The following is a 25,783-nucleotide window of genomic DNA, read 5'->3' as shown; positions in this document are numbered from 1 at the left end:
GACTTTTTTTGCTTGGCACCTGGGGGTAGATTTTTTTTGTGATCACCGGTGATACGTGGCAGCCAACGTGTTAATATATAGTATCTTAAGTTAAACTCCGGATGACTATTGTGCCCTGAATCTGGCAACTATATTTGTGTTTTTTATTTTAAACATATTCTGAAAGTTGGCAACCAGCTAAATTAAAAATGTGTTTCAATTTCTCATTCGTACCTGGACGATAATCAACTTTAGTATATTATAAGACGCTAAAAGTATTGCAGAAGAAAAATTTGGATGGCAGATGCATTCAGATATTTTAGTTCAGAACTGCTATCAACTATTTATTTCTTAAATGTTATATTAAAACGCTAATAGAGGAAGAATAACTTGGCTTGCCGATAGAAACATGTTCCAGGCGAATTCTCTTCGTCCGTTTGTGTGCGTTAGGATACCTACGAGAAGATCTCAAAGTATTCAAGAAACTCAGCCATTCTCTGGTACGTGTGCCATATTAAAATCCGGAATAAGTGTTTACGTTAAGGATAATTATTATTAACTCATATAATTTAGTTTGTTTTGAATTATTAGTTACTAAAAAGCAAGGAGAACTTATTGTTCCAAACACAAAGCTGTGCATGTCAATCGAGAGCACAATTGCTTCGCACTGCAATAGATTACATACATACCCATGAAAACATACATACATACAAGTATGTCTACGTAAAACTTGGTATAAAGAAGTGGCACTTTTCGATGCAATGTATACATTCGTTTAGAAATTGTTTGCATATCGAATAATATAAATAGGCTGTTGTGTGGCAATAGCAAGTCAATCGCCCAAAAATACGAATATGCTTTAGAGAATGCCGTTGTAGTTGTAGTCCTTAGTCGCATAGAAAGCTGGATGCTCTACTGGTCACTACGGTTTTTGTTGGGTAAATATGTGTAAAAGATTTAAGATGAAGATCATAATGCAGTTCAGGGATTGATGTTTTTGTGGTAATAGCCGAATATATACTTTTGCCGATTGCCAGAAATATTTCTAGGCCGCGCATTGTTTTGAAATTTAAATTGTTTATCGGCTGAGTCATGTAAAATTGATAATGGTAGTTATAGGGTTGGGCTAGATTAAATAAAGAGGAAAATGTTACTTTAATGTTACAGTTAAACCTTTTGAGTTGATGTTTAATTTAGAATAATGCATATTTTATATGTATGTAAACCTTTATATTGCAATGTTTATTCCTTTAATATCAGCTACCTTTTATTCACAGGACTCATCACCATCTGATAATTTTCGTAGTCTTCCTCCACAAAAGCTTTATCTAAATAGTAGTGCCCTCTCGAAAACAACATACATACATACCAAACAACAACATACAAGCGAGTTTTATAGTTAAATGCTTGATTGTTTTGCTCACAAAAAATTGCCTCGTTATTGGATTATAAATTGAAATTTTTTATTTCATCCCTATTGATATTATTATAACATCGGAGTTTTTAATATATAATGTTTTCGAACGGCCTACCTTGCAATTTGTCATTTCCCAGTTGCCTTGGCGTACCTAAAGACAGTGGGAGCGACGAATTACTACCAACAAACATGAGCAATCGTGAACCAGTTATATTAAATGTCTATGACATGGTAAATATTAAATAAACAATTTCATGTCATGTGTATACTAAATTTAATAATTTTTTGCAGTATTGGATAAATGAATATACAACATCGATAGGTTTAGGAGTTTTCCATTCCGGCGTTGAAATATTTGGTACAGAGTTCGCATATGGAGGACATCCTTTTCCTTTTACAGGTGTTTTCGAAATAACACCCCGAGATCATGACGAATTAGGGGAGCAGTTCCAATTTAGACAAAGTATACAAATCGGCTGCACTGATTTTACTTATGAAGAAATTCGACGCATTGTTGATGAGTTGGGTAATCAATTTCGTGGTGATCGATACCATTTAATGAACAACAACTGTAATCATTTTTCCAGCTCTCTTACTCAGGTTTGTACAATATTTGAAATCATTATTAAATGCAGGTGCAACTACTTAATTTACAGATTCTTTGTGGCCAAGAAATCCCCAGCTGGGTTAATCGCCTAGCACATTTTAGCTCCTGTGTGCCATTTCTTCAAAGATGCTTGCCAAAGTAACATTCTTTCTTATCAATTTGTTAAAGCTAAATGTGTATATATATTTATTTTTTTATAGAGAATGGCTAACACCAAATGCCTTACAACAGAGCATAACTGCAATCCACGAACGTGATGAATCCGACGCCAGTCCTCTTTGAGAACCACGGGAATAGGAAAGAACATAGTAACAATTTACACCCTAAAATTAAACAATCTATTATTATGTAATTAACGATAATGAATAACTTCAGATCAGTTGTAGGTTTATGTACATTAAATTAAAATTTGTTCTTGTAAGATATTATATATACATTTGATTTCTTACAATTAAACTTAAATTAATATTAAACTATACTCGATAACATTTTAAACAGAAATATCATATACATAGAACTTTTACATTAAATTGGACTGGCTGAGTTATATAAGTATGTGTTTGATTACTATGTATAGAAATCAGGCAAAAATACATATTTCATATTTTTTTAAACGTTTTCATTTCGTAAACCGACATTTTGGGAAAAACGTTTAATGATTTTAAAGAAATTGATATTAAATCATTTTAAGTTAAAATCTATTTCCGGTTGATTGCTATGAATACGTAGCTTTACGAAAAGCAACAGGTCTGGCAAGGCAGACAAGTACCAAAAATAAAAGCGATACACCTGAAGGGGAACATAACAGTATGACTCAAACTTTGAAATTTCGTCTAAAAAACATTTAAAAGTTTTTCGAATAAATGTGAACATATAGTCATAATATTAAAAGAGTTATTGAACGATAAGAGATACAACTGATGGATTAAATTATGAATGGATTAAATATTTGTATATGAAATTATTGTTAAGTACTTTTATGAGCAATGGCGGTGCTGAATTTTTACTTGATTTCGGCTCTAAGAAATTTAAATATCTCACAGTGTATATAGTAACTCACGGAATGTACGACGACGCTTTACACACATGCACACCTATTTATATTCATGGCGCAGCTGACTTTCTCTAGATGGAATCAATTTTGGATAAGCAAATACAGTTGTTGAGTGTAACATTAGAAAATAAATAAACGCGAATACAAATAAAAATAAAAAAAAACAGGTGGGTGGAAAAAGATAAGTGTCGAATATGTGATTATAATACCGGTCGGAAAATACATAATATACGCGAAGCTCTTGTTTGATTTATATGAATATAATTCCAGTTGATGATGTCATAAAACTAATGGGTTAACTTAATACATTATTAATCAATTCACTATCCATTGCTAGAAATTTTACTTTGATATGTATTAACTGCGGATAAACTACGTATCAATATTTTTGTACATTATCCAACATAAAAAGTTTATGCTCTAGTATCTGCCATCTATACTAGGTAAATATGTACTTAAACTTTGATTATTTATAGAATTGCAAATATTTGATGTTGCAGATAATTAAATGTGATGTAAATATTACAAGGGCAAATTTATAGCCATTCGTGGTGCGGTGACGTGAAATTGAGGCATGGGTATATATGTAATCATTATGGCTAACTTCCGTTTCTTATTACTGAGTAAAATATTGCTTGCATCGAAAATTCTTTTACGGTGCAAGGTAATCTATACTAAGCTGAACATTAAGCTCTCAGATCAGAAATTTTCTACGTTGCTCTGGCTGCACGAATTCTAAACACTACGGCGTGCTCTAAAATTCCAAACGCATTTTTCAAAGACCGCACATTATTTCATGATTCAAAAGAAACAAAAACAACAACTTTGTTAGATTCGTCGATATGCATGTATCGTTACTAGAAGCAATTACTCTTGGCTATGAGATTAGTCATTTAATTCCAGATAATTGGCATATTTGTGATAAATAACACATTTTTTCTCTGATGGTCTTCTAAATAACTTATAGTTAAATTTCTTTGGCTACAAAAATTTTCGAAAACAATTTTTCACTGTATTATAGAAATTATTTGTGTCTAATAAAATTTATTTCTAATGATTGATAATATATATGATAATACTTTTTGATTTTTAGAAAACTTAATGCAAAATGGATGAATTGACGAGTTTTTTCAAGCAGGCGGGGAAAGAATTCCTAAATGCTGCCGGCGATGCCGCAATGGGTGCTGCAAAAGAAGTTGTTGGTTCGGTTATTAATGAAATTTTCATTAAAAAAGAGGCTGATACCAAACGGGTTCTTCCAAGCATTAAAAATATGCGCGTTGTAAGTATTGCAATAGATTATTTATAAAAAATGTTTTGTTAATATTTATTATAATTACATATCATCGGTCTCAGCGGAAGAAAGAATTTGCCTAAACCTTTTCGTTATTAAGAAATACACACAATCATTACAATCATTTAATTTATCCATTAACAGTTACAGATATGTACATATGTATGGGTATACAAGAATTTGCAAAGTCGTAACCTTATTTAGACAGTTTTGGTGTACATATGTATTTATGGACATATCTCAATACGCAATATGCAAGAATCATAAAATACACATCTGTACAACGTGCACCCGCTGTCAATGAACATGAGTTTGAGACAACCAAGCCGTTTTTAAATGAGTACTGATGTCGTCATGATGTCGCAAAAATATTTAAATATTTGTAGTTGCATACAAATATTATTAACTTAATAAGCCACATAAAAAAATAATCTAATTGTAGCTGTTTTATATATATATATATATATGTACATATATACATTTTTTTTTCCTCGTGTGCGGCACACCCAGTTCATTCACGGTGTGACAAAAAATATGTTCATTGGCGTCCAGTTAAGATATCTACGGTTATAATCAACGACACCTGATTCGAGCTTAAAACTGCGACCCGTTCAAGACTGTTTTTTTCTCATTAACAATAATAAAAAACAATGTATACCAGGGATATCCTCTTCATAGTAATAAGGCTTTCAAAATTATATTAGAATCTGCTGATCTTTTCTGGAGTTGCATTAGTGAATTTGAAGTTACAAATCCATTGAGAGAAAGAGCTTAAAGTAGCTTTTTTAAAACTTGTTCTTACTGCACTGCTACATTTTCGAATATTTAATCTCAAGACTTTTAGTTAATACAATAACTAAAATCATCTTCAAGCAAAATGTTGATATCAGAGTTTTCTGTTAGGACGACGCAAAAAAAAAAAATAATAATTTTGTAAAGGGAATCGTAATACAAAAAAGATTGGGAACCGCTGAGCTCGATCGCAGTATTTGTAATGGAGTAAAATTGTTCGAAACTTTTGGTATTTAGATTGTGGCACTGCGTAATCGAGAACCTTTGTTTGAAATTTTGTCAGATTTGGGCAAAAAAAGCGCAAATTACCAATTAATTATGGAACACCTTGGCAGCCCAACTGTTGGCTTAAATTTGCAACAATTCTGCGACTTATGCTTTGGCATATTCCGTTTAAATATTAAGTATTTTCATTCTGCCAATACGAAGCTAAATACGCATTTAGAAAGTCTGAACCGTTTTCTGAAGCTATAAATACTTACATAATATAATACTTGTATATACAGTGCACTCGCGGTAACTCGAATAGCCGCTAAGTCGAACGACGTGCTAACTCGAACACATTTTTTCCCCTATTGACTTCTTTGTAACTCGAACAATAAAAAAGCGCTATAACTCGAACAAAAAAACAAATTTATTTGTACACACATTCTTTTCAAACATGTACATTTTGTACATAGATACATATGTAATAGTATATGTATATAAATTATATGTATACTAGTGTATTGTCCATATGAATATTTCGGCGTTAATATCCCGTTAGTTTTCTGGGAACAACATCTTGCATTGACCAAATTGCTTTAAATTTGTCATTTGTAGTATATCAGTGCACGTGAGTAATGGATCGTAAAAGGTTGAAGTGTTTAACATTAAAAGAGAGGGCTGAAGTCCTTAACAAAATTAAACGTGGACGTAGTGTTACTTCTCTAGCGAAGGAATATGGGGTAGCCAAGTCCACCATAAGTCTTATAAAAAAGAAAGAAAAGCAATTTATGGCTTGCACTAACGCTACCGGCAACCATAAGCTTAAACTTCTCGTTATTGACAAAGCAAGAAATCCTCGTGTTTTCAAAAATTTTAACTGTCCGGTGGAGTACAAAAATTCCAAATCAGCCTGGATGACTTCGGCGATTTTCAAAGACTGGTTTCATAATTCGTTCGTGCCGCAGGTAAAATCCAGATTCATTAAAACAATTTTTTTAACCAAGTTAAATGACTTTAATATTTAGGTAAGAAAAAATTTGAAAGATGGGGACTACCTGAGAAGGCTCTTCTTCTAATTGATAATGCCCCATCACATCCCAACGAAATCGAATTAAAGTCCGAGGATGGTTTAATTTTAACTATGTTTATGCCGCCGAATGTGACACCATTGATCCAGCCAATGGACCAAAATGTAATTCGTATAACGAAACTATACTACAGAAATTTTCTACTGGCTTCCATTTTCAACAATCGATCGAAAAATCGATATCGATGACTGTTTTTTTAACATAGCACACTCAATTGATAAGTCGAACAAATTCGATAAATCGAACAGCGCCTGTTTTAATTAGTTCGAGTTATCGCGAGTGCACTGTATAAGTAAATTAAATTATTCTAAATATAAAAAAATTAATTTTCCTACTTACTCAAAACATAATATTATAAAAATTTAATTTTCATACGTTGCTTTCGACTAAGTCATGCGCTTGTTTTATCATGCACTCAGCTTCTAATGGACATTTTGATGTTTCCCTCCTTAGATATGTAATAATAATCCTTAGCTGTCCGGAAGTGTTTCCAGTTTACTTTCCACCAGAGTGAGGATATTTTTCGTACTAAAAAAATATATTACTCGATATTTTTAAGCAAGTATAGAAAATAAGATTAGGAAAATATTGAAAATGAACTCAGGGTAATAGAATAACTAGATGATTTAAATTTTATATTATTTTAGTGTGTGTATGTCTGTGAAGTGTATCATAAACTTCTAAGCGCTCTGCCATATGTACCCCTGGTTTGAGAGTGAAAGAATCGTAAATGAAATTGTGTTTCTCGTCTTCTATCCGGAACCTTTCGAAATGACCATACTCGTACTATGCAGTCTGTTTTAGTTCACTGATGTGGAGCTTTTTATCTAGTCGTTGCCAGTCCTCTCCAGCATTTGCGTGTTTTCCAGGTATAAGATGACAGAACATAGTTAAAAAGAGGGAACCAAATTGAGTAGACTAGGAGCAATGCTGCCGCCGTAGCCGAATGGGTTGGTGCGTGATTACCATTCGGAATTCACAGAGAGGTCGTTGGTTCGAATCTCAGTGAAAGCAAAATGTATAAAAACATTTTTCTAATAGCGGTCGCCCCTCGACAGGCAATGGCAAACCTCCGAATGTATTCCTGCCATGAAAAAGCTCCTCATAAAAATATCTGCCGTTCGGAGTCGGCTTGAAACTGTAGGTCCCTCCATTTGTGGAACAACATCAAAACGCACACCACAAATAGGAGGAGGAGCTCGGCCAAACACCTAACAGAAGTGTACGCGCCTATTATTTATTTTTTTTTAGGAGCAATGCTTAACGTATTATTTGTAGATTATGGCAACAAGAGTGATAGAAGCAATAAAATGTTTTTTTCTCGCCGCTAATATGGCGAAATTGGTCCGTTAAAGCTTAAAGCTAGGTGCAAACAAATTTTTTTCTTTTAACGAGCTTCAGTTTACTAAAATGTTGCGATGTGTTTTAACCCTTTGCTGTGCTTTAACGAGTCTGACTTGTGATGAAAATTTTGGCCCAAACATGAACATGGCGAGCCTGGCTCGTGAATAAATCGTATGTAATGAATCGATTGCAAATAAATAATAAATACAAAAGGTATTAGAGTTTATTTGCTTTAATATGCAGTTTGTGCAAAGTGTCTATATCAGAGACATTTACATTTCGACTCGTATTGTGTTTACCACGTGTTGACGCGTAACACTTGGACCCGAGTTTTGGCGAGCTAAATGGCACGGCAAGGGGTAAATTAATTTTTGATTATTGCATTCAAAGAAATAATAATTAGGCGTTACTTACCGGAGACCGAAGATATACGTATAGTTATTTATAAAATTTATGTATGTATGTAAATGCAAATGCATAATTTTATAAAAATTACTTTTTATCTGAATTTTAGGACAGCATATAAGCCCTTACATACATACGTGCATACATACATATGAAACGTCATAACTCAAAAAATGAAAACTTCATGAAAAACGGTTTCCCAGTTTTCAATTGTCGCCTCCCTTTGCACATAAAAGAAGGACATATTTTCATGTAATGAGACACGCAGCGCCATGAATATGTTATCTAACAAAACATTTATATAAAAAAATATATTTTGGATTATGACATTTTTCCAGCAAACGAGCGATGTATAACCCGTTTGCAACAAAAATTATTGAGAAAAACTTTTAAATTTCAAATTAGTGGATGTTTTCTATCCATAAATAATAAATTTTATTTTACACATTCAAGAATTACTCATCGGAGTAACGATAATTTTAGGCAAATGGGCTATACATACGTAAATATGTATATATATGTTACAAAATATACTATCTATGTACGTGTATATGTGTACATATTTGAGCACAAGCACAAATTTCATTCTCTTATATTAATTTCGCATTTTCGCTTACACAGTATTGATTAAAAAATTTAATTAATTGCTCTAACCACTTTTTATGCGGCTTCTTTGAAATCCTCATATGTGTATGGTTAGACATCGAGTGTAAGTTTCTTAATTACTTTACATATATCCATGAATATAATATTTAACAAAGCAGCGTACTTACTTATATATTATATAATATATGTATTTCACTTCAGCAGTTTTTCTTTCCGTAGCAAAAATCTAATACTACATATTTTATACATAATAAAATAATAAGTACATGGTCGAAATAATTAACCATTCGTGTTCTTCATTTTGTTTACCTGCTAATTTAATTACTCTAATTAATTCAGTATGATTCGTTTTGGGACCCTGTATTCATTCGTGCTAATAAAAATGATTAGCAGTAGACCTATTGTCCCAAGTTGAAACAAAAAAAATATTTAAAGGCATTTTCGCGCATATGTAAGTATATACATTTCTTTTTTTATACACAAATCTATGTATATATATTTTGATATATATGTATATGTCTTGTGTACATATACATTCTGTAAAAAAAGTACCGGGAATTGTTCAATAAAACGCAAAATAATTGTTTAATCATGAAAAATTATTTTGTTGTCTTCAAAGAAGGCCCCATTCGAAGCAATACACATATGCCAACGATTAGCCCAGCCATCAAATCACCTTTTAAACGCGTCTGAAGAGATTTTCTTGAGCTCCTTCAGCGAATTCTTCTTAATGGCCTGTATCGACTCAAAGCGACGTCCGCGGACTGACAATTTAAGTTTTGCGAAAAGGAAAAAGTCACGGGGGGTTAAATCCTGTGAATAAGGTGGTTATTCGATGTTATTTGTCGAGTTTTTGGTCAAAAAAGTGTTCACAATATGAGATGGTGCGTTATCATGGTGCAAGATTCATGAGCTTTCTTTCCAAAAATTGGGCCGTTTCCTACTCACATTCTTTCGATGTTGCGAATTGATTCGTGAGACACGCTAAGGTCACGAGCTACCTCCCTCAAACTTAAATGATTTTTCCTTGACTTTTTCGATGTTTTCATCCGTTGAAAACGTTGATGAACGATCAGATCGGCGCAAATCTTCCACGACTTCTCGGCCCTCTGCAAAAGCCTTATACCACTCGAAGACCAATGTTTTTATAAAGCACACTCGCCATAGGCTTTCTGCAATATTTTCAATGACTCGGTATACGAAATCCCGTTCAAAACACAAAATTTAAGACCACAGAATTTGTCTTTGATATTTGTATCCATAGTGGAAATCGCGAGCGCACACGCTCAATCTTTATCATATATCGTAAATAAAATTTCAGCCATTGAAAGAAAATAGAACGAAAAACGAGCGATGCTAATTCACATAATAAAATTTTCTGAGATACTCTGTTCGAAGGCTTTAGAAGAACCTGTGTAATTGCAGTCGACTTGAAAGGAGCTGCGTATGCTGTAAATCAATATTAACTAGACCTACCAGTGACATATCCATGCTAGTTTGGTAAAATGGTAATTTTAGTAAAGCAAAGTACAACTTATCTTCTTCGATAATTCCTTCAAAAATTTAAATTATGTAGTCAAAAACTTCTGCCTATAATTACACTTTTTTTCATTCATACTTTTTGGGCCCTTTATTTATTTATTAGGGTAATAGTTGTGGTTTACTAATTTACCGTAAAAACTCCAGAAGGCAATGATTTATTTTAAAATTAAAAATTTTATAGATTTCGGAAAGCCCATTCTTATCCTACCCGTATTGATAGTTGGAAAGAGCCAACCAAAATTTTAATATCGAACTCCTGAACCTTCAGCTGCTAGTGCTAGAAATTAAAATTTTAAATTTATAATCTATTTACTTGTTTAAATAAATAATATTATTGTAACTTTGTGCTACAAGTAAATGAAAAAGGCTACGCCACTGATTTTCTACATACATACATACATGCCTATGTATGTACATACATATCTATGACACCTGAAAGTGTTGGGTTTGAGTTTAAGGAGTGTCTCCATGTGATAGTTGAAGCAAAATATGTATGTAAAACACTCTCAAACTACATATATTTGAAGGATGCGCTCGTACGCACTCCCATTTACGGCGTCGACCAACTCTCAATATAAACTTCTAAAACTTAATGCTCGCTAATGGAAACATTTTTTTTAAAATCACCTGAAAGCATGTATCAAGTATGAACTCGGAATAGCGACAACATACAAACCTCCTGCTCTCGTCGCCTACCTCAAGAATATGCGAATTTTTTTCCCCGGCTATAAGAGATTTTTGCCTTATTTACTTAACAATCATGCGTTAACTACTATTCGTGACATATTTGTGTTAAAACAACATTAAATTATCCCTTCATTGGTGCTTCATATCATTCCCAACAGCATAGCTGCGGTAAATACGCGTAGCACTCCTTAATAATCATGATATTATTTAAATGATTGTGAAGAGCGTGACATGTCTAGACAAGCCGTTGGTCATTGAAGAGGAAAGCAAGCAAGCAAGCAGGACCTACAGAGCATTTTGTCCGACTAAATAAGCGTCATTCAAGTGAAAGTTTCCATTGAGTAGACGTGCGAATTTTTGTGAAAATTCACTATAGAGCAAATATTCACTTTAAAAAGTCAATTTTAACATAGAAGTGTTCCGACCTCTAAGTGGAAAAGTGCAAATATGTTAACGAAAGAAAGTGATTATAGTCGCACGTCTACTTTAGCAGCCGATTCGTGTGTTTTTGAAGTGCAAAGCGATTTTTGTACTAAAACGGATATCCGTGCAGTTGAAAATGCGAATAATATGCGGAAGACCGCATGTTTGGATGCAAGCCTAAGTTTCGAAGCTCTTTATAATAATTTGGCTTTGATTGATGCGGATAGCGTGGATAGCGAAAAGGCGCAGTTTGAGAAGTGTGAAGTTAAACGACAGAATCAACTAAATGAAGCTATTAAGCAGATACCTGCGTTGTTGGTGCGGAAGAGAACTTTTGATGGGCATCCCATTTATAAAGTACGATTTGGTTAAAAAAATGCTTCTAGCATAAGTATAGCTGCCAACTTTCGACAAACACACTTAGCTGATTGTAAAAGCTTTTAGGTTAGGCTACGAGTTTGCCCAAGAGAAGGCCCACTTGGACTAGAAATTAAATTCGTCCATTGAGATACCATTGCAAGCGGAAAAGGTACAAAGAACAGGAGTAGAGAGGAGGTGTGATGTGGGTGAAGTTGTATGAAGACCGTAAGATAACTATTTAACGGTTGTGTTAAGGAGATGGATAAGTTTAATTCGGTGAAAAATGCATGTTTTTAAGAATTTTTTTAGCGATTCAGAAAGTGTAAAGTAACACACTGCAAAATCGCATGAAAAATATTGAAAATTTGGCAAATGTCGCGAAAAAAATTGTACATCGTAACTCCCAACAGAATCATCTGAAACAAAAAAATCAAAATGCATTTGTTAAAGCCGAATTTTTTTTCGATTCTTAAATGTTTCGTCATAGTTGGAAGACATACAACCGATTTTCGCTTAAAAAAACCGTCTAATTTGTTATTGTAAGATTAATAACACAGGTCTGCAAAAAAACGAGTTCGGAATGTCCTATAAAAGTGTAGTGTCATTTCCGAAGTAATTTTTTGCGTAGAATCCGAATCCGGGAAGAAGGAAGACTTATACTTTAAAATACTATGTTTACTTTTTTATGAAGAGCAAAATCTGCGTAGCTACATAACCTAAATGGGCAAAAACAGCGTTTTTTGCTCTTTTAGGTTAGGATATCTCAAAATCCTGACGTGATAGAGCAATTTAAACCCCGGATTCGGATTCTACGCAAAAAATTACTTCGGAAATGACCCTACACTTTTATAGGACAAAACATTGTCGACCTGTGTAATTATTAAAAATAAAACTAAATAAAATAAAACTTCCAGGAATAAACTATAGATAGAATTGTATGAAGTACTGTGCAAAATCTTAGAACGATGTTTCAGTCGATTTTGAGTTATAGTGTGCAAGGGCTTCGAAAATAACAAGGCTTAGAAAAAAATTTAAAATGCACAGCAGTCGAGCAGGTATAGAGAGGAAATAAATATGTTGCAAGTACAATTTAGAAAAATAGGCGGTACCGCGACCGCTTTTGTGTAAATGCGTGTATCTCGTTTAATTAAGGGGTTATATACAGTTAGAAGGCCGAAAAAAGCGAATTTTCCAGAATTTTTTCTGAGAAAACTTTTAAATTTATTGATCTACAAATTTTTACACATATTATGTTAGCTTTTAACTGTATTTAAGACTTAGTATTAGTAAGAATATTTATTTGGAAAAGAGTTACAGCTGATCTCCGGGAGTTCTTCTCAAAAAAGACGTTTTGCGGTGACCACTATATCTCTGAACTGGATCCCCTGAAATTAAAAAACCAAACAGATTTCGTTAAAGCAATGTTAAATCTAGTAATTAATCAAAGGAATAAGCTAAATACATTTTTTTGACAGAATGGCGGTTTCTTAAGACAAAAAATATAATCTTTGTCCAAAATTTTGGCCTTAAATTGTTTATGAAAAAAAAAAAAATGTATCGATGAGAAAAAATCTTCGATTAATTACTAAAATATATTTAAGAAGCTCGTGTTAAAACTTGAGACTAATCGGTTTAGCCGTTTTCGAGGAATGTTGGTCAACGACTTTGAAAACACCATTTTGTGAAAAACGCGTTTAAAGTTTGCCTTGTACTTTCAAACACTCTGAAACGCCTTTTCAAATTTGAGTGCAACTTCGAAAATATTTTTCAGAACGATATTAAATTTTCTGTTTGTATTCTTAAATATATGTACATTAAGAAAAGAAAAAAAAATGATTTTTTTGAAATTCTAACTGTATACCTATAACCCCTTAACACTCGCCCAAACTTCGTAAGTGCGAATTTAGCACTTCCTTATTTATTTTTTATGATAGTTTTAAAATAAATGAAATAATTCACATTAATGATAGTTAAAAGTCTTCTTATTATAATGGAATAATTACACAAAAAAAAAAATATTTTTCGTATTAAAAATTGTAAGTCATTTATAAAAATAAATATTTTTAAATCAATTTTTTTTCGCTAAATGAAAATACTTTTTTTATTCGAAAATGTCGGCATACTTTAATTTTATAAAAAAACTAAACTTATAATTTTTTATTCACTCACAGTTTGCAAAATAATGCTTCATTCAGACTCTTTAATATTGTACAACGAATAATAAAGCCATATACATACGACCTAGCTTATGAGCAATTTTTGTAAAACTATTATTTCTTAGCTTGGAGAAAGAGGCAGTGGTACACGTGTGCAAGCAGACGTCCAAGATTTTGAGTCCATCCGTAGAATGTGCCTTGCGAGTGGATCGCTGTTTGAAGATCCATTATTTCCAGCCAACAACGAATCTCTCATGTTTTCACAACGACCTGATCGACACATCGAATGGCTGAGACCCCATGTAAGTATCGCAATAAATTAACCAATATGTAAAATATTTTAACTACCAAAAAAATTGCTATTCATAAATAATTAATTGAATTTATTTTTATTTATAGGAGATCGCTAATGATCCACAATTCTTTGTGGAAGGCTATTCGCGCTTCGACGTTCAGCAAGGTGAATTGGGCGATTGTTGGTTACTCGCCGCCACCGCCAATTTGACTCAGGATCCAAATTTATTCTTCCGCGTTGTGCCACCGGATCAAAACTTTGAAGAAAACTACGCAGGCATATTCCATTTCTGCTTTTGGCAATATGGAAAATGGATCGATGTGGTGATCGATGATCGTTTGCCGACATATCGTGGCGAATTGATGTATATGCATTCCACTGAGAATAATGAATTTTGGAGTGCGCTTCTGGAGAAGGCCTATGCAAAGTATGGACGCATTCTCGTTGTTAATGAATTTTTATTAAATGATCAACTTTTCTCTACATCTTTAGATTGCATGGCTCATATGAGGCTTTAAAAGGCGGTACCACTTGTGAAGGTATGGAAGATTTTACAGGTGGTGTAACGGAATGGTATGACCTCAAAGAGGCACCACCAAACCTATTCAATATTCTACATAAAGCAGTTGATCGTAATTCTTTGATGGGTTGCTCTTTGGAACCCGATCCTAACGTTTTGGAAGCCGAGACACCCCAAGGCCTGATTCGCGGTCATGCATATTCTATAACTAAAGTTTGCTTGATTGATATCGCTGTGCCCAATCGTCAAGGCAAAATACCAATGATACGTATGCGCAATCCGTGGGGAAATGAGGCCGAATGGAATGGTCCATGGAGTGATAGTTCGCCTGAATGGCGATATATACCTGAAGATCAGAAGCAAGAAATCGGTTTAACATTTGATCGAGATGGTGAATTTTGGATGTCATTTCAAGATTTTCTAAATCAATTCGATCGTGTTGAAATTTGTAATTTATCACCCGATTCCCTCACGGAAGAGCAACAAAATAGTGGCAAACGTAAATGGGAAATGTCCATGTTTGAGGGCGAATGGACGCTCGGTACAACAGCTGGTGGTTGTCGTAACTTTTTAGATACTTTCTGGCTTAATCCTCAGTATGTAATAACACTAAGAGATCCGGATGAGGATGATGACGATGGCAAGTGTACCGTTATTGTGGCGTTAATGCAAAAAAATCGACGTTCAAAACGTAATATGGGTATGGAATGCTTAACAATCGGTTTCGCTATCTATCATCTATCCGAAGAAGATTTGCAGACCAGACCGCAAGATATAAATTTCTTCAAATATCGTGCATCGATCGGACGTTCACCGCACTTTATAAATACCAGAGAGGTGAGAATGTTTTTTTTTGAAGATCAGAATTTCACTTTCGCACAAGATAAATAATTTTTTCAGATAAAAAATGACGAAAACAAAAAGTTTAAATATTAATGCATATAACAATTTATTTTATTTTATTTACACACCTACATACATACATATATAGTATAACATTTATTATATCTCTTTAGGTTTGTGCACGCTTTAAACTTCCGCCTGGTCATTATTTAATCGTACCATCAACATTTGACCAGAATGAGGAAGGTGAATTCGTTATTCGTGTTTTCTCGGAAACTCAGAATAACATGGAGTATGTATATATTTAATTTGTTTTTGTTTTTAATTTTAAGTATGGCGCGCAAAATCGTTCAACTCATAACTAACTAAAAGTAAAAGGAAGGAAAAAAATGAGCACAGCATTTTATACCATTTCCATTTCCATTTTTAATTATAATTTCCTTATGCCAGAAGTATGAATGCGTTGAATGCCAAAATACCACAAATATTTTTTTTGTATTAGAAATCACACCTTATGCTAATTTTCATTGAGCAATAAACTTTTAAAGTTGATTTCCCAACATTTTCGTTTTTACAAACTCCTGTTTCTGGCATAAGGGGACGATATTTATGTCATATATGGATATAACCAAGGCGCATTTATTAAAGGTGGTGGCACTAGACCAACAACAATGTTTTGTACGTTTGATTGTCACAGCAAAGTATTGGAAAAGTAAAAAACAAAAAATTAATTCGCCTTGTTTTATTCTGCGCTGACAGCCACATGGGCACACTGAAAAAAAAAACAAATCAGCTGATTTACCAACACCACCTTTAATAGATTCGCCTTGGATATAACATATATGTATATCTATGATTCACAATTATTTGTGATTTTGTCATGTAATCTACACCATTTTACCAAACTTTTTTCCTTTTTTCCTTTTGATTCTTCCCATACTACTAATACGCCAGAGAGAATGACGACCATGTTGGATATGGAAGCCCGACCGATGATAAGGTTAGTATTTTTATAAGATCAATGCTTGTTTTACATACTTACACATATGGTAGATAAAACTATATTTACCTAATACCTATTTCTAGTGCCACGTATAAAAATGATAACTCCACGTTTGTTAGTTTTCCATTTTGTTAAATTATTGTCTCCATAGTATCAAAGTCTGCTTTTTTCTATAGTTTGCATCTTCTTTTAAAGTTCGACGGCTCTGCTGTCAAAAAATGATTTTTGGAGTTATTATATTTATACCTCTACCTCGCACAGCAGACATATGTACTCTCATCTAATACGCACTTCATATACTGGCAGGTTCTGTAATTCACTTCCGAGTGAATTTCTATTAAACTCACTGTGAATCCAAAATCATTTTTTCTGTGTTTACGGTTTCATTGCCACTTTTTTTCTAAATTGAATACCAAGTGAATTTGCATGTTCTGAAAAACGATTCCACAAGACAAATGATTTATAATAAAATAATAAAAGAGTAAGAAATTAAACATAAATTATAATTTTTTAAGAGGAAAACATAAGGATTCCACTCAGGTTGCGATCCTTCTTAAATTTATGGAGGACTAGAGGGAAATTTGCGTGAATTCGTTTAGGGCGATAAAACGAAAGTGAACACTCTGTGTCAGGAGCTTATAGTCGAGCTAAACAAGCATGGTCTTTCCGCACAAAACCCTCAGTATGGCTGACAATTACAGTTGAGCAGGAATGGGTGTGTGTCTTTCAATAATTTCGACCCCGACTTTTTTGTTTGACTTTAATTTTTTTTCACTTGCAATCGTATTATAAAGCGTATTTCAAAAGACGGGACTATATGTTGTTTTAAAATAAAACATGTAAAAATGTATATCCTTTCAGGATTTTTTTTTTTCAAAATATGAATCTTAACAATTATATGTGTTGCTCGCCAACACTGCTGCATTTTTTTTTTAATTATTCACAAATAAGTTATTATTTAAACACAATTTTTGCAGTCACATATGACACCGTTATCATTACGGTGAACGCTGTTGGTAAGCCTATAAATATGCGGAGTCGCAAACGTAGTTAATGCACTTGTTTTTTTTTTTGTTTTTCTTTAAAAATCTATTACTGCTTTTGGTTAAATAGACAGCTGTCAACTGCAAACCTAATTTTTAGGGTGAATAAAAAAATAAATAGTGCGTTTTTCAGAACAACAAAACTAAATTCGCTTATATTTAGATCCACTTTCATTCCGGAAAGGATTCCAGAACCTGTCTGATTATACTGTTTTTTAATCACTGATCGAGTATTAATAGTGCAGCAAATTTTAAGTGGTATAACAGTTGCTTGCTTGCTAAGGTTTAAATTAGTAATTCATTTACGTAGTCATATACAGAGGCACAAACATACTCGTAAATTACACATATATGAAATAAATAATCATAATCACTGTCAAAATAAAATTTCCCACACGAAAAGTCAACCAGTTGTAACTGTTTCATTAGTATGGGTCAACGCTTTTACCTCAGAAACCTTATCGTTTTTAGAAAAATTCATAAATAATTTGTTCCCCATAAAATGCATTGCGGTATATTTAACTTTCGTTTTCATTTCGAATAAAACACTCATAAAAGAGTTATCGATTATTCAATTTATTAATCAATAACTTTAACAATTTAAAATTTCGTGAATATGGTGGATATATATTACTATAATTGGAAAGAGGTGGGTAATAAAATTATTGTTACTTCCCAAGAGCAAGTAATTCAGTGCGAGTTCGGCTGTGGTGAATTTTCGAACTGAGTTTAACCCTGCCACTTTGGGCGTTTAAACTTGGTATAGCTGGAAAGCAGAGGTAAACTTGCACTGAAAAACTGGCCCTTAGTATATTAAGTCTGAGTAGGCTCCAAATACTTATCTATATACTTGTACATTTGTATGTACATGTAGTATTTCTATATAACTAGGTGAAAGATAAAGACAAAGCCAGCAATATCGGATTCATTATGTTTTCTGTTTCCATTATTTTTATTTTAATAATTTAAAGGATTTTTTTTTAATAATTTAAAAGGTTTTTTTAATAATTTCTTTTATACATTTTTGTAATACTTTTTTTTTTAATAATTTAAAGGATTTTTGTTTTTAATAATTTAAAGGATTTTTTTAATAATTTAATTTTTTCTGTTTATACATTTTTGTAATACTTTTTTTAAACAATTTTTTTTTAATAATTTAAAAGTTTATTTGTTTTTTTTCTTTGTTTTTAATAATTTAAAAGATTTGTTTTAATAATTTTTGTAATACTTTTTTTAATAATGTAAAAGATTTTTGTTTAGTAATTTAAAAGTTTTTGGTTTTTTTTTTTAATAATTTAAAAGATTTGTTTTAATAATTAGAAAGATTAAAATGCGATAATAACGCATTTATTTAATGACCTGTTTTTAATATTTTTTTTATTAATTTTTCCAATAAGTTTATTTAATATTTTTTTAAATAATTTATTTTTACTATTTTTTAAAATAATTTTTTTTAATATTTTTTTATTTATAATAAAATTAACACTCCAATCCTCCCATACAACCAATATAGGGTTATATGGTCCACTGACGTTCGGGGAATTTTCGTCTTGGCGCTGTGCCAAGAAAGGCCGCAGCAGAAAAAAAGCTTTATGAAAGGCTAGAGATATACCATCTTTAATCATTTATTGAGAGCGGATACTATATATAAATAAAATTGGCGCGCACACCCCATTTGGGTATTTGGCCGAGCTTTTCCTCCTATTTGTGGTGTGCGTCTTGATATTGTTCCACAAATGAAGTCGGTTTTAAGCCGACTCCGAACGGTAGATATTTTTATGAGGAGCTTTTTCATGACAGAAATACACTCAGAGCTTTGTCATTGACTGCCGAGTGGCGACCGCTATTAGAAAAATGTTTCTCATAATTTTGGTCTTTCACCGAGACTATAACCTACATTCTTTCAGAATTCCAAATGGTGGTCACGCCCATTCAGCTACGGCGGCCGCCGTATCATTTGATAAATCAGAGGTGGTGAAATTAAGTTCATAATTTGTTTTACAAGGTTTAAAAAAAGAGGTTTGAAACGGATAGTGAAAATTTAGGCTAACTTCTGCCAAAGGAAATGGATTAGAAAGCGACCCTGTGAGCAATTTAATCATAAATATTAGCATTTTATATATTTTATTATTATTTTTATTTCATATTATCCTAGCATTTTTAAACGACTGGCAAGAGTGGGGAAATTGATAATCTCTAGACGACTATTGTATGGGGGACTATTGTAGGAGGTATAGTAAGTCCCATCGATGTATATTATATACATGTGTATGTGCATATTTAATTTTTAACAATAAAGCTTTATTAGTATGAATATATTTTTCAGCGTGAATGTTTAAAATTAGTTTATCTAGAAAGCAGGGTTGAATTTGCACTCAAAACTGGTCTTACGTTTTTTCAATTATTTTGTAATTTCCCCCAAACTTCCTATCCTACTCTGCCACCGGAAGAAATTTATTGTAATATGCATAAAATGCCTCATTAAAAGTTATTTTTATAAACACTAAGTCGTTTGCTTATTTTTCACTCAAAAACGGAGAAAAATAAAATTCAGTACGTACTCTCAGATCTGAGTTACATCGAGACGTACTTTATTTTTTTTTACTTATAGTAGATATACTTGTATGTACATATATGTGTAGTAATATACCATATTTGTATTTGTATGCATCTATAAATTTATTTCATATATTGTAATAAGTTCTCTTCTATTATTTATTTATTGAAAAGAGTAGTAATTAAAAAGGTATTCCTCTGATAAGGCAATCGGCTGTTCGATTACTAATATTCTCAAATATATTTACATATATACATATTACATATCCCCTATCTAAAGCTATTATTTTGCTGTAAACTATAGGTGTCGCCAAACTTTCCAAGTCCGATCGATCCAAAACCAACGGACTCACATAATGAAAGTCTTTTAAAACTTTTCAAAAGTATTGCTGGTCCAGACATGGAGGTTGATTGGGTGGAATTGAAACGAATACTGGATCATTCGATGAAAGATGGTAAGTGAAATATATATGTGCATATTCGTACATTAAATAAATATCCAAACGTTTTCTAATTGGAGCCTTTTGTAAATAAGAATCTAAAATGTGCAAATTATATAATATTATTTTCCACTTTAAGCTGGTCATACCAGTATAAAATGTCGCTAGGTGCCAGTGTTACCTATTACCTCCTGGTGACGCTCAAGCATGCATGTTCTGCAGCGTATATGTGTGCGTGTCGGGTGCTTGACGCTAATATCTAAAATTTTTGATTTTCATCATTCAAAAGTCGACAAGTATGTGTGACACGAAGCAAGTACGAGTGTCACCCGACACACACACATATAAGCCTGCTGGACATGCATGCTTGATCGTCACCAGGAGCTATATCCGAAATAAAGGTTTTACTTTAACCCTCCGCCAGCACATTGGGTCTTTTAGGGCCGCCCGAAAATTTCAATGACGCATGTTTTCGAAATGGAGGGGGAAAATGACCTGGTTCCCCCACCTAAAAAGACTTAGAAGTTTGGGACTGATTGGCCGAGTGTGTGAATACATGAGAAATGAGGCAATGTTAAGACAGTGATGACAAGAAATTTGATATTTTATTTGTTTCTTACAATCGACAAGGCTTGCGTTTTGCCGATGCTTAACCGTTTTCCTAAAGGTCGAACAGAAACTTGTTCGCTTTCATAAGTGTTTAGTATTTATAGTTCTTATTTCAATAGGCCTATTCTTTTCGCCAAGCGTTAGCAAGTGGCGAATAGATCAATCAACGGTAAAAATGAACATATGTTGGCAACGCTGGAATAGAGCCGCCATAAATTACATGTGTTTGTAAGACAGTGAGTTATACTTAAATTTTGTTGTTGCTTTCGCATACGAATTTTTCGATCAGTTATAATACGTTCACATATGCATTAAACACCTATAAATCCACCAAATTAATCTACCCCTTCACATATGGCAGATTACCTGCAAAATTGACAGTCAGCTGTCAATACTGCTTTGAGAGGTTTTTCTTCATAGAAATTATTTTGGTGGAATATTTCGGTGTTTTTGGTTTCTTTAATTATTATTAATGATATGAAGAAAATACAAGGAGAAGGAATAGCTAATTTAATTGCGCAATTGGCTGCTAATAGTAAACAGTTGGAGGAAATCCGTATGCGACATTTACTGGTGTTGCAAAAAAATTATGGCAGTAATACGCATTCGAAATTCGATATTACATTTTATAGTAAGTAATAAGAGGACAAAACGTTTATGGGCACACGCTTTTTTCTGTAAAATAATCCCTAAATAATAATATTTACCAAAAAGTTTATTAGAATTATGTTTACAGACCTGTTTGCTTTGCCGGCATCCATTTTATTTAGTTTTTATTTTCCTCCTTACATTCGTAATAATAATTATCGATAACACAGAAAACACAGGGTTGTATGTCAATAAGTATCGGTTTTATCTGGGATTACTTTATAATCTCAGATTTTGGGAGAGAAATTTTCTATGGGAAATCGCGCTTTTTAATTACGGATTTTGAGTTAAGCGCGAAAAAGTATATCATCTACTTACATATATGTGAACGTATTATTAATCGAGCATATAGACAGCGATTAGGGGAAATGGCGAATGGAAGAGGCCTTATGTCATTACATTAGTAAATTCATAAAAACAAAAAAAAACAAAAGGTAGGGAACTATCGAAAAACATCCCAAGCCATGAAAAAGGGAAAATCAGTTACTTTTGTGATATAAAAAAGACAAAATTCTTCGCTTATTAGAGCTTCGCGTCCGCTCAGGGCAGATTGAGAAAGTCTGTATATGAAACTATTTTGTATGAAAAAAAAAATTGTTCGATCCCAAGAATGGAATGGTGGAATGGCTTATTAATCTCTATGTATGTATGTATATCTCAAACCTTATTAATTTTTTTGAGATTTGATTTTGGGCAAAAGAAATTTTCGCAATGACTGCCGATCGGGAGTAGGTCAAGTAGCGAAGACGAAACGAATGACTAACGAATTGTTTTGTTCTATTGATTAATACTTTTATTTATAATGATGATTTATAAAAAAAATGTAAATAAAAGAAACCAAAATTTTACATGCCTGATCCAAAAACGTGTCGGCCGGTTTTATTCGAGTCGTTTGACTTTTGATTAATTGAAATTAGGTTAATTATAATAATTTAAAACTTACAGAATATTGTCTCTCAACGTTTAGGAGCACACACTTTTCTATATTTAAATACTACTAAGTGATATAAAGATAGCTACAAACAATGTTTAATGTTTTACAGATTTACCAAAGAGTTCAAGTTATACGCCTTACAATTATAATCTACAAAACGCAGATATAGGTGGTGGTGCTGCGCCAGAGGTGGGCGGCGGTGGTCTAAATATATTAGCGCTTCTTTGCGGTCCATTTTGTAAAGGTACCCCGTTTGAGAGCATGTTTGCTGATGGCAATGAACAAAGCCAAACAAACACGAATCATGTCAAACCCGGCAATGTGGGGTTGCCACCAGGTGAGAAGGCACAAATAAATAAATTCAATATTAGAAGTATAATAACAATTTTGTATTTTTTTTTTTTTTGTATTTTTCAGTTATGCTAGAGGAGAATACTGGATTTTCTAAAGACGTCTGTCGCTCGATGGTTGCCATGATGGATGTCGATCAATCGGGTAAATTGGGTTTTGAAGAGTTCGAATCCCTACTAACCGATATAGCAAAATGGAAAGCGGTGTTTAAACTCTATGACACCGAACAAACCGGACGCATTGATGGTTTCAAATTGCGCGATGCGCTCACCTCAGCTGGCTATCACCTCAACAATCGTATACTCAACGCCCTGGCACATCGATATGGATCACGTGATGGCAAAATTTCATTCGATGATTTCCTCATGTGTGCAGTCAAAATTAGAACTTATATTGGTGTGTATTCGAAATTTTTGGTTTTTAGAAAAATAGTGTTTTGATGTGCAACATATGTATAATAAATAATATTTAATTTATTGTAGATATATTCAAAGAGAGGGACACCGAAAACAAAGATGTGGCTACATTCAGCATGGACGAATGGATTGAAAAAACTATATATTCATAAAATAATTTTCTTCACTCAAAATCTAGAGGAACTTTTAAAGCTTTTAAATTTTTGAACAAACTCATAGCCGAAAAGATGATGAATCTCATTACTCGAATTCAAGAACATTCAACACCAATACTCATCCGTTAAATATGAATTAAAGTACACACTTGCATACATCTATTCACTTCAGCAAATGGCTAATTGGAAATAACGAATCTCACTTAACGAATGTCTATGCTATCTGTATCAGCTATTGCGTCTCTGCTAATTACTTCCAAAATATGAAACTTATAGATTTATATATCTCTCCCTCTCACACTCTATTTCGAAACATGCTCATATGGCCAAAGTAATAATGCTATAGAGAAATAATCCTCGATTTGTCCTTTGAAATTGTTTAAATTTAATTTTCTGCATTTAAAACGCGTTTTAGGCAATGTGTAGATTTGCAAGCATACAAAGAAACATATTTTTTTTTCTATAATTCAAATATTTCTATAATTCTAACATCCAAATACACAAACAACCTTTATTCTTAAAAATACAACAGTTTGGCATATATAATTATAAGAAAGCCCACTTGGAATTTCCTTTGTATGTATGCATATTAATGCATTAGTTGTATCACATAAGCAATTTCATGTGTTGCACTTCCCTTGTAAAAAGAATGCTTCCTTCTGTTTCACAGTAATATTTTCATAGCAAATTTTCCATTAATGCAGAGTTTTTACAATAACTGCAAAACTCATATTACCTCGTTCAATATTTAACAAAGGAAAGACAGAACAAGTTGTAGTTATCGTTGACAGGATAAATAAATACGTAAATGTTTATTTTTTATTTAAAACTGTATTCAATATATTAAACAAATAGAACTTAAATGCTGTATTTTTGTATTGCAATTTTTTAATTCTGAGATATTGTTACAAGATCTGTTGCAATAAAATAAATAATTATATATAATATTAAAATTAAAAGTTGCTGCCTAGTTAAGTGAATTAGTTAAGGGGTTATATACAGGTAGAAAAAATCGATTTTTTTTCTTAATGTACATACATATATTTAAGAATACACACAGAAAATTTAATATCGTTCCGGTGAATATTTTCGAAGTTACACGCAAATTTGAAAAGGCGTTCAGAGTGCTTGAAAGTACAAGGCCGGAGCGGCAGCACATTTTTCTCAAAATAGTGTTTTCAAAGTCGGTGACCAACATTACTCGAAAACGGCTAAACCGATTAGTATCAAATTTTAACACGACTTTCTTAAATATATTTTTAGTAATTAATCGAAGATATTTTCTCACTGATAAATATTTTTTTTTATAAACAATTTAAGACCGAAATTTTGGTCGAAAAACGATTTTTTTCTTTGAGAAAAAAATTATTTTGCTTATTCCTTTGATTAATTACTAGATGCAACATTACTTTTTGGTTTTTTAATTTCAGAGGATCCAGTTCAGAGATATAGTGGTCATCGCAAAACGTCTTTTTTGAGAGGAGCTCCCGGAGATCAGCTGTAGCTCCTTTCAAAATAAATATTTTTACTAATACTAAGTCTCAAAAAACAGTTAAAACAAAGAAGTACACATTTTTAGATCAATAAATTTTAAAATTTGTTTTCTCACAAAAAATTCTGGAAAATTCGCTTTTTTCGGCCTTCTAACTGTATATAGCCTTTAATTCAGCTCGCTCACCCATACATATGTATTTTAGTATGTGTTTAGAGAAATATGGGACACTTAAACAAATCTGAGGGAACTGGAAACTAGCTATGCTTGCCATTTTAAATTTCTATAACTTCATTTCTATTGGGAATATTTTGGTGGTGAAATTATTAGCACTAAACGTTTTTAGAAGTAGCAGCAATAAGTTGGAAAATATCAGAATTTGAAACGTAGAAAAGCATAACCTAAAAATCTAGGTGGGCATAAATCGGCGAATTTTTGAGCATGAAGCTTTACAGAAAGGCAGCTTCTTAGGAAGACCTTCTCGTTTTATATCAAATGAATTTGAAGTTTTAATATT

At 32.6% G+C, this 25,783-nt stretch overlaps 2 protein-coding genes across 4 annotated transcripts; both read left to right on the top strand.

Moving 5' to 3' along the window:
* Window positions 1–202: 202 nt before the first annotated feature.
* Window positions 203–2,481, top strand: LOC128868304 (deubiquitinase DESI2). Its single transcript, XM_054110222.1, has 5 exons — window positions 203–479; window positions 1,257–1,627; window positions 1,688–1,996; window positions 2,053–2,141; window positions 2,204–2,481. The coding sequence occupies exons 2-5, from the start codon at window positions 1,493–1,495 to the stop codon at window positions 2,283–2,285; spliced, it is 615 nt and encodes a 204-aa protein (XP_053966197.1). The 5' UTR covers window positions 203–479; window positions 1,257–1,492; the 3' UTR covers window positions 2,286–2,481.
* A 77-nt stretch (window positions 2,482–2,558) lies between these two features.
* LOC128868302 (calpain-A) lies at window positions 2,559–25,250 on the top strand. Of its 3 annotated transcripts, none has more exons than XM_054110217.1 (11): window positions 2,559–3,224; window positions 4,151–4,339; window positions 14,087–14,263; window positions 14,361–14,683; window positions 14,749–15,613; window positions 15,793–15,911; window positions 16,574–16,619; window positions 20,526–20,676; window positions 22,962–23,189; window positions 23,270–23,599; window positions 23,686–25,250. In XM_054110217.1, exons 2-11 carry the CDS (start codon window positions 4,166–4,168, stop codon window positions 23,769–23,771), a joined length of 2,499 nt encoding a protein of 832 aa, XP_053966192.1. In that variant the 5' UTR covers window positions 2,559–3,224; window positions 4,151–4,165; the 3' UTR covers window positions 23,772–25,250. The 3 variants fall into 3 exon arrangements, 2 of the variants coding, with proteins under 2 accessions (XP_053966192.1, XP_053966193.1); XM_054110218.1 differs by lacking the exon at window positions 2,559–3,224 and adding an exon at window positions 3,250–3,500; XR_008455090.1 differs by lacking the exons at window positions 22,962–23,189; window positions 23,270–23,599; window positions 23,686–25,250 and having other exon boundaries at window positions 16,547–16,619; window positions 20,526–20,579.
* The last annotated feature ends 533 nt before the right edge of the window (window positions 25,251–25,783 follow it).

Source organism: Anastrepha ludens, chromosome 6 (assembly GCF_028408465.1).
Source record: "Anastrepha ludens isolate Willacy chromosome 6, idAnaLude1.1, whole genome shotgun sequence".
Classification (NCBI taxonomy): domain Eukaryota; kingdom Metazoa; phylum Arthropoda; class Insecta; order Diptera; family Tephritidae; genus Anastrepha; species Anastrepha ludens.
This window is presented reverse-complemented; position numbering and strand designations above follow the sequence as displayed.